Source organism: Geospiza fortis, unplaced genomic scaffold (assembly GCF_000277835.1).
Source record: "Geospiza fortis unplaced genomic scaffold, GeoFor_1.0 scaffold194, whole genome shotgun sequence".
NCBI lineage: Eukaryota > Metazoa > Chordata > Aves > Passeriformes > Thraupidae > Geospiza > Geospiza fortis.
In genome coordinates, this window is record NW_005054322.1 from 2,877,631 (window position 1) to 2,888,201 (window position 10,571).

At 41.0% G+C, this 10,571-nt stretch overlaps 1 protein-coding gene across 3 annotated transcripts in view; it reads right to left on the reverse strand.

The window, feature by feature from the left end:
* The window catches only part of TSC22D1 (TSC22 domain family member 1), an 89,433-nt gene extending 78,938 nt beyond the window's left edge, over nt 1-10,495 (reverse strand). For 2 of the 3 annotated variants that reach the window (XR_004081694.1, XR_004081695.1), the window contains exon 1: nt 7,614-10,495. Coding sequence is in view for 1 of the 3 variants with exons in the window: in XM_005420754.3 (XP_005420811.2) it covers nt 7,614-10,477 (2,864 nt within the window). In the remaining 2 variants the exon portion in view is untranslated. The remainder of the gene's footprint in view (nt 1-7,613) is intronic. The other variant, XM_005420754.3, reaches the window with a different exon arrangement.
* Between the last annotated feature and the right edge of the window lie 76 nt (nt 10,496-10,571).

The following is a 10,571-nucleotide window of genomic DNA, read 5'->3' on the forward strand; positions in this document are numbered from 1 at the left end:
AAAAAAGAAGGCTAGAAAAATACTTAAATCACACAGAAGCTCAAACAATATGCCTGGCCAAGCCATTTAAAAAACTTAAGCAAGTTATAAAACACTCTACAATCAACTTCCAGTTGCTATCAAATCTATACTTTACTAGAAGTGCTGCCTGTCTTTTTTAACAGACTGTGGTCGCATTCACCTATTAGCAAGTTCATCTCTAAATCTAAACTTAGAGAAGATCCTCTGCTGCCTGTTTTAGCAATTTATAAAGTGGTACTTCTCAGCTACACTCAAAAAAATGGATTATTCAGAAATATATAAACAGATGAACAAGATACCCCTTAAATTTAATAAAAACAACTACAAAGCTGTTTTCTGAGAATTTCCTTGAGGAAAAAAAATAGCATCAGTGGTAGATGCATTTGTTGCTCTTTGAGGACTACAGTAAGCTCCAGAACTGTGTTAAATTCCCAAGCTATAATGATAAACAAAATCCCCAACTACTTTACTCCTTACTCTGTTCTTCTAGTGTATTTTCAAAATTCTGTACCCATTTCAGACTGTACAATACCTACAAGCCCCAGTAAGAAAGGTACTTTTAAAGAGTAGTTTGCTTTGGTAGCCATACTCTGCTGAAACAAGCTAAGTTACTTTTACTGTTCTGGACCATCGCTAACCCTGCACTGCAAGAAAATACAGAAATTGGAACAAGAATTTCAAACTTGAATGCCTACGATTCTTAACTTTACATCCTGAGTGTCAAAGGTCATCAATATAGGAAGCCTCAACAACACCTCAAAACAGCATAATAAACCATTAAACATGAGGGACAAGGATCTAGCAAAACCCAGTGGAGAAGAGAAGAAAAAACTCAGGAGTCATTTTTGGTACGCAATAATACCAAAATAATGTAAAGGAAGCATAATCAAAGTAACTGCTCAAAGAAAACAGTGAAAAACTTTACTGTGACTTTTCTGTTTTACCAAAACACATTAAAGATCTTCCTTTTGCAAGTATAAAAAATTTCATAAAATTGAACAAGTTCCCATTATTAAAGCATAAGGATGTGTTTGAACATGATGAATACCATTCTTCACCTCTGCACAACAGCAAAATCAGAAGCCCTCATTTAGTAGGTACTAACAAGTGACTTAGTCCATAAGGTAACCAACAATGACAGAACACCTAAACTACCACAGGCTCTTCCACTTGCCTGTATGGCACCATTACAATCCCTGCCTGCCAAACATTTATAACCTCTAAATACCTCTCTCGGGAAAGTCAATTCGGCTTCAGTCGAAGTCAGAGATTTTTGCATATAACTGCAACCACAAACCAAATCCCGCTTCCAACACTGACAATGCACAATAGGTGTTTGGAGGCTTGCACAAAATAAGCTGATAAGGATTTCTACACCACTGACTGTAGCACAATTACTATCTTTGTTAGCAAATTCCAAAGGTAGAAAAGTAGTTAAAGTGTTCCCAGACATTAAAGCCAGAAGGATGATCAGGTGCTCCAATTTGATACCATAATTATGCTGCACTTCCATCATACAATTCCTAAGTCTGAGTGCTTTAGAACAGGCTAAAACAAATAAAATGCCATATCTCCAGTCACTCAGGAACTCTTTCCATCTTAGCTTTAGGCTATAGTTTCCTGTACAACCATGCTGAGAATAAACTAGTTTCTTATTTACAGCAATCATTACCATGAAATAATTTACTGAATAATCTTACCCTTAGTCTGTCTTAAATAGCACTGCTTTTGGTGGTGTAAATCCATAAATGAAAGGTATAGGCCCACTTTAAGAAGGTTTCAGTCATTTGCTAAAGTATAACATGTATTACACATAGTACATTTTGGTCTCATAAATTAATCAAAAGAATAGAAAAAGAACCAGTGCATTAAATCAATGAAAACAAAGACATACTATTCTTTTCTAGTCATTTTTATGTTCCACCTACATCACACTGCTAGCCCAGATCACAAATTATTCCCAGAAAGGTCATACCAAGAATCACTTGCTAGAATTGCACTGATATTCAGGCATGTGCAGTTTCCTGTTTAAAAGACCAGACTAGCAATATTGCTGTTTACAATTTGATGTACTTCCTAAGCTGTTAAGAGACAGATCTGAAAAGGCTTATGTACTTTTATTTCCACCTGTAAAATGAACAGGTTGTAGGGGGTCTTTTTGTAGCATAGGTGTGCTAACCATACGCCTTTTTATTTATGCCTAAGCAAGATACACTAACATATTGGGGGTCGCTAGGGTTAGGGTTTTTTGGAGGGGATGGTGGTGTTTGTTTGTTAATTATTTTCCCTTCACACTCTGCTAACTTTGCTAGCTTACTATGGACTGATACAATCTTCGCTCTGTTCCCCATTATCTAGATCACAGTAACTTTTAAAGGCTGAAACACTTCACTACCAATCCATTTGTCAGTGCGTTTAATCATAATTTTCAGATTAGCCCATAAAGAATGCAAACCTTGAGATAGTAACAATGATTGTTTATTTAATTAAATACTTTGAAATCATGTTTGCTCATTTTCACATACACATACATAGATGGTTTCATATTTAAACACTGCTCCAAAGAGCAAGCAAAACTGCAGTGCTAAGGAATGGTTTCTGGAAATCACTTGAAGAGATAATTTCTCAGCATCTGCCTTAAGTCCTAAATCACTGCTTTTATAACCCCCTGGTATCTGTTGGCTCTTCCTGTCTTGAAAGGCAATGTAATACCAAGCACTTTAGCAACCCTTAGTTCAAAGTGTATCATGGCATGCAGAAAATGCATCTATAAAAGAGGCCAGGAAAAGCTCCATCAAAAAAGGTATTGCCACCTACAGCTGGTCAGCAGACACACAAGGTGCAGACCCTAAATTCCTCATTGTTCTTTACTCAGAGCAGAACTAACAAAGTCAATTCCACCAACAATAGGTCTTTTACTCCATCAGACAAAGTGAAACTGGACTTGTCAGCATGACACAACAGCAAACACATTTTCTTCCTCGAAGTTCTCTCTTTCTACTCATTCACTTGACATTAGTGAGGTTAATAATTTTTTCAAGTTCCACAGAAAGCTCAACTGAACATATGAACAGATTTTTTTAACAGCTCATCTCCTAGAACTCAAATCACATGGTTTTCAAAATGGTGGCAAGACTATGAATCAAGTTTAAAATCTGCAAGACAGAAAACAGCACTAGTGCCCCTAAGATGCAACAAAAAAAAAAAAATCACTATAAATCTATGCTAATCCACCAGAAATCCTTTGTTGTAAAGTATCAATTTCATTTCTCACCAAATACAGAGCAGCAAAACTTCCAGCAAACAAAAAAGCCCATAAAAACTCTAAAACCACTTACACAATCAAAGTAAGTATGCAAAATAGTTACTGCAGCAAAAATATAATTGAAGCTTCCAGTTCTACCTCACTTACTTCATTCACTACTGCTTACTAAAATCTTCAAAAAGTATTGAATTACATCTGTAAAAATCTCACTTGTCAACCTTTTCACTACATGGCTGCATACATGATGAACATGAATCCAGCTTCCTGACTGTGCTTCACTTTACAATCTAGTACTAGTTACTACTGCTAGAGAGCTCTTAAAAGTTGCTCACAAGTCTTGATTCTCATGTTCAGCTTTCATCTTCCAGCCCCTCTACAAACTTCGTACCAAGCCAAAAGACATGTCCTACACAAAAAACATTTCTAAAGGGATCTTTTAATAAAAACTTCTCTTAAAAATAATGATATTGTCAGATAATAAAACATATTTTAAATCCCTATGCTTGTTTTGTGTTAAGATCATCTTTTCCTCTTTTCTCTTCAGCTTCGTTGGATGACATGCACAAACAGGTGAACACAACTTGCACCAGCCTAAAGAACGCAAACAATTCTGCAGGAAATGTTTTCAAGGACAGGGAGGCAGTTACTAGTTCTCTTATCCCTCATTCACAAAACCTGCTTTTGAGTAATGGCAAACAACACTTCAGCTGAAGTTATTTTTAAATTCACTTATAGCAGCCTTCATAGGATGCTGTAAAACACATTAACTTTTGAAGTCTTCACTTCACAGGTAACTTAAAAATAATGTAAGTCCATACAAAATCTTACTGCAAGCATGTACAGCAAAACATTGTCTACAAGAATGCAAGACTGATTTTGCAACACTAAGTGTAAATACACAGAAAGATTCACTGTGATATAAACATGTATTCTTCCATGCTTAAATATCAAACACAGGAAAATAAAAGCAATCCTGCTCTACAGTTCTAAAGATGAAATACTAAACTCAAAAGACCATGCCTATAATTAGCAAGACTTGGTAATTATAGTGAATAAATCAAGGTAACCACTCCAAATCCAAGAAACTAATTAAGAACTATGCACTAAGTCCATATCATGGCTCAAGCTGAGAACGGGAAAAAAAGTATTCAACAACCAAAAAACTGATGTGCATTTTTGCAGGCCAAAAAATTAAGAGATCATGAATCTACCAACACACAAACATCTATGGCATACCAAACATGCTTAAGAAAGACTAGTCAGAAGAACAGAACCTGCTTGGTGATTTTGTTGAGGTTTTTTGTTCAGCAGTTTGATTTTTTTTTTTAAATACAGAAAATACAGGGAGTATTATTTGTATCCTGTCTTTATTTATTAACATTTGCAAATTAATTTTCCATATGGCATTGTGCCAAGCAGCTAATTTTTAATATCTAATCTTCACTATGACTTGAAATAAAAGTAATTCATACTGGGGAAATAAAAGGTTACGGTTCTCAAAGCAGATACACTCCACACTGTCTATATTTAAAAGGCCATGCCCTGATAACAGGCATAGAAAGAGCTGCAAATGGCGTTCTAAAAACTGAACAGAGTTAAAGATACTGGCACAGCTTTAAAGGCAGTTATATACAGCTTTAAGGAAAGCTGGGAGTTAATCTATACAAGGTATTACATGGGTCAGATGTTTTTTCAAAGGCACGCTAAATGGAATTTTACAGCTTCTTCGCTGGCCCAATTATGTCACCACTCACTTCTTTTCTCCTGCCTTTTCCTTTGCCAGGTTTAGAATCACTTGGGACGTATTGATAGAAATCTTCAGTGATATATGTGTGCGCAGATAAGAGCAAGAGAAATGGGGATTTCAAACACACATAATTACAATACACCTGCTTCTAAAATGGTTATGTCCTTTTACAATACACTACCCTTTACCTCCTGTGAAAGAGGGGATAATCTAACAAACCAGCAAAAAAACGAACTAGAGAGATCCCATCGCCAGAAAAGCGCGGAGCCAAGCAGAGCAACAACGTATCTTGCACTGCCTTCAGTGGGTAACAAACTCTCAGCTCCAGCCTGAAAGTCTAGTGAGGATGACAACAGAAGGACCCTGCCCTGAGATCCCCTGGAAGCAGAAACAGAAGCAATCTCACCAGGTTTTTAATGTCACATACAAATATACAGGGAGACGTGCTGCTGTAAATGGTCTGACTGTACACAAAAGTGACCTGGCCACTACTGCCGTGCAAAAAAACCCCAATTATTTTTGGTCTCCATTTAATAGAGTCATATCCTGCTTTGTGTAAAGAATATAAATGGTTTTCCAACTGCAGAGAAACAAAAGTGTAGCCTACCTGGAGATGACAGATTGAACAAAGACGCAACGTGCATGGGAGAAGAAAGGATATGATCTTTGGCTGGCCAAACAACAGAGGAAGAAGGTATTTCTGGCTATTGTTACCCTGAGGGATTTAAACATTCTGGAAAAACTACCAATCATGTTGAACTGTTAACACATGCTCTTAAAATCAGGGTACAGACATATTCTAGATGTCATTCTCTAAAACCCTATCTTTAAGGTTATGATTTTTCTACTTGGCTAGGATCCCCTGAAAGCTTAGGGGGATTTTTTGGTTGATAAAAGAAAACAAAACCCAAAAACAACAACCACACTACAACAAAAACAAACAACACTACCAAACGCCAGTGGGACTCGTGAATAGAAGGATTAATGTCTCAGTTTACAAAATTCAAATGAAAGAAAACCAAAAAGTATTTCTGAAAAGCTGCTAACAGCATAATGGTGACACTGTTGGCTTTAACACCTCAATCTGTCTTCTATCACCTTCATGCACTTATTGACTAAAAAAACATAATCAGAATGCAACAGTGTTGGAACTTGTCTTGTAGCTCTCCTGGAAGACAAGCTGCTACTCATTACAGTTCTCTGGCATCTTAGAAAGATGTGATGAAAGCCACTACGGCCGTCAACACCTTATGATCAACATAATCAGAGACTGCTGATAGAGTTAGGATTTTCAATATTAAGAAAAGAATCCAGCCTCTCCCAGCAACCCATTTTATTTAAAAAAAATAAAATTAATAAAGTCTGGCCACTGGTATTACTCCTGATTTAAGTTATGGCACCAAGAAGGTATTTAAAAAGTGCTTCACCTCCAATTGCTACAGCATTTTTCCCACCTTGTGTTTAATGCCTTTTTTGTCTCCTCACACTAGTCTCAGTTTTTCTAGTGTTTTCTGTCCTGCTCCACATTCCCAAGGACGGTTATTTATCTTAAAAGTTACTTCTCCATTAATGTAGCTTCTTAGACAGGAAGTTCTTTGGAAGAAGCAACAGTTTTCCTGGCCACTCACAAACCCGTATCACAAGAGGTCCTCAACACATTGAGGACTTTCCACACATAATTAATATCAAACCATCACACTTTAAAATTGATGTTTCAATCAATTCAGCCTGCACACACAGGTCTCAAATTCTCTGCACATACTGTCAAAGAAATGAGAATGTTCACATGCACATACTATTAAGACTAGGCAGTGGTCATTTACTTGAAAAGGTGAAGGTGAGAGAATACATGTAGTTTGAATTGGTGAAAATGGAAAAAAATATGCAGTTTTCTTACTCCAACTGCACAGAATTGGTGCAGCAGATGCAAAGGTTCACCACCCTTTGGCAGGCTGAGCAGATCTCACCATGCATTAACACTTCGAAGCAACACCATCAAGACCAAAAGTACCCCAGGTTCAATTCAAAGAGCCGCAACAATGTTGCTGAACATCCCTTATCCCACCATACTCATTTGCCTAAAGAATCTCTTGGCTGTCAAAGAGGTTTTGAATACACCACACAATCGCAACTGGTTCAACCTTAGTGAAGTCAATACTTTAAAAAGAGAAGCTAAGGCAGGATGAAGTCTAGGCTTGTGAAAAAAATATACCTAAGAATAAATATTAATTATTTCCATATAATAAATAATCTAAACTGCAATCATCACTAGCATACCCACACTCTACAGTATTCTTGTCTTCCTCAACACAGTGGGAATATACACACTGAACAGACTGTTAAGCACAATTTACCCACACAGTAGTTTCAAAGCATAATCAATACAACCCACCCCCTCAAGTGGAAAACAAGTTCTTTAATACAATATCTGCGTGTGCTGAGACCTGAGAAATAGTATTTTAATTAAACAGAAACATCACACTGCTTCAATTCACAGAATGACTGTAAAAAGACCTGCAAGTTAGTGCAAATCAAACTATCAGAGAGCCCATCTTTTAATAAAGTTACAGGCAGTCTTACCTCTCATCCTCACCATCTACAAGAGGCGTCGTCAAGGGCAGCACCTTCAGCGGGAAGAGGGAGGCCGAGGACGGCACGTTGCTGCTACCGCCATCTGAAGCGGCCGATGCTCCACCACCGCTCTCGACGCCGGCAGCTTGAGGTAAACCCGCCAAGGAAGGTTCTGTAGGGCGCCTGCCGTCTTCGATTTGGCTTACAATGGACTGAGCTAGTGATTGTGCAGGGAACTGGGTAGAGCTTAATGGCATCTGCTGTGGCACACTCTGTGCCACTGGCATACCTATACTTGTTGATATCAAGGGAGGCTGACTAACGCTTTGAGCCAAGCTGCCATTCTGCACAGCCGAAGCCTGTGCTACATTCTGTGGCTGTCCCAAACCTACAGAAGCAGAAGGTATGCCAGGAGGCACAGCTGAACCAGCTTGACTTGGTGCAGGAACAGTACTAGCAGAGGGTATAGGGCTTACCGCAGGCAGCTGCTGGCCAGTCATCCCCTGGACTACAGATTCCACTCCTTGTGCCTGTGGCTGTACAGGTAACAAGGTGTTTTGCTGAGCAATGACCATTTGTTGAGGAAGGCCTGTGGTGCTAGCCTGTAATCCTTGCTGCATTATTCCTGTCTGCACAGGCTGCACTACTTGGGAAGATGGAGGAGCAGCCGTTGATGGCATAACTGGAGGTGGAATTTGGTTTGCAGCAGATGGTGGTTGCACCACAGCTGCTACACTTCCTTGCTGCCCAACATTTAGCATTTGACCACTGGCACCTACACCTGGTATTGCTGCTGGAGCATGTGCAACAGGCTGAGCCGGGGCAGCAGCTGGATGTGCTTGCACTGAAGGCTGCATGCCCTGTGCCTGGGCAACAGGAACCGGTTGCCCAGCTCCTACTGCTGTAGAACTTGGCTGCATGGCAGGGGCTGGAGTCTGAAGGATCTGCTGATGTTGAATGTAGTCTGGCATAGCCCCTGTGACAGAGTTTTGGTTCACCGCCTTAACGTGACCCGCGGCCATCTGCGTAGGAACTGGCTGCTGTTGCTGCTGCTGCTGCCCATACTGCAACTGCTGCTGCACCACTGGCAAAGTCTGCACGGGCTGTGCCGGCTGCGAATACGGCAGCTGCTGTTGAGCCATACTCTGAAGGGCAGGCTGCTGGTGGCCCAGAGACGGGGATACACCTAGTATATTAACTGGGGCTGGCTGAACCCCAGTAACAGTGGTTAGACTGGCCTGTGCAGGAGGTTGGACCCCTGGCTTCTGCTGTGGATAGTTTACTTCTTGAGAATGCAGCTGGACTTGTGCAAGCTGTGATTGAGAAACACTCTGTGGTATACTAGATGCTGGAATTGCTGGAAGAGCAGCACTGCTAAAATCCATCTGCTGTGGACCCACACCTTGAAATGCTTGCTGCTGTACCACAGTAGGTGCTCCCATTTCTCCACTTCCCACACTTTCTGTATAGTGACTCAGTGTGCTTACATTGCTGCTAACAGAACTCCCACTGGTGCTCTCCCTTTCAGAAGTCACTTCAAGCGGGTTTTGTTTTATCGTCTCTACTGCTTTGTTTACTGCTACTCCCTCCGAAACTGCAACAGTGTTTTCTTTATCATAGAATTCAGTGCAAGTCCATCTACCTTTTTTGAAAGGTTCAGAACTAGAATCTAATTTTACAACCCTAAACCTTGACGTGCCAGATGCAGGCTGCTGCTGGCTTGATCCCACTGCCATTCCTGCAGTTGGATTAGTAACGTTGTTAATGACACTAGAGGAAGCACTCGTACCATTGCCAACACCACTCAAGATATTCACATTAGCATTGCTGCTAGTTCCAGACAAAGCATTTACATTACCAGTACTCATGATGTTGCTTAAATTTATAGTACCAAGCACATTGCTTGCCACACTAGAACTACCAGCACCAATATTACTTAAGGTACTAGTTCCAGCAGCAGGACTTATACCTAAATTGCCAGGACTACTTGTAGTGCGGATATTAGACACGGCAGATGCCGGAGAACCAGTGGATGATGCAGCAGAAACTGGTGCAGTTGATATAACATTGTCAGAGCTTCCAGTTGTTGATAGTTTTCTAAACGATGGACTGGGCGGTGGTCCTCCAGAAATTGGGGCACTACCCACCCCAGGATGGGATGGATGATGGTGTCCATGGTGGTGGTGAAGATGATGGTGATGATGAACATGATGGGGATGAACACTTCCATTGATCACAACACTCTGCTGAGGGTGATGAGGCAGAGGAGCATGCTGCTGAGGAAGGTGAGGCTGGTTTGGAGAAACAGCCCCAGGAGTCTCTGCCTCTTGGAAGTTATTCAGAGTCTCTTCAGAAGAACTCCTCTCAGGTTCTCCCATATCAGTGGCTCTGGATAAAGATACATCCAAGATTTCTGAAGATGACAGGTCTTCAGTGTGAGACTCATCCAGGTCATCGTAGCTTTCTGTATCCTCGGCTATGCTGTTATTAGAGCTCATACTAGCTGATATTTGAGCAGGGGTCACACTGGTGATTTGAAAGCCACTTTTCTTTTTCATTTGAGCTCCAGTCTGTGCAAGGGGCTGTGGCTGGAGCTGAGACTGAGAGAGGAGGTTCAAGCTTTGTGGATGAGGGGGTGTCGGCTGTGGACCCGCTGCTGAAGCTGCTGCAGGAGATGGAGGCGGCGGCTGGACCAGCAAAGGCGGCTGATAATCCTCGGCGGAGAGGGCAGCGCTCCCAACGCCGGTACCTGGTGCAGTGGGAGCAGTAACGCAGCTGCTGCCGCTGCTACTGCTGCTGCCCCTTCTAGGAAACATCGCCGGGTGCGCCATCTTCCTAGCACTAATGTCTGCGGCTGAGTCAAGCTGGTGCATTGTATCGAGTGTATTTTAAGCGTGCAATCCCCCGGTATGGAAAGAGACAGACAGACACACATACACACACACAGTTTGCTGTGTGCTCAGGGCA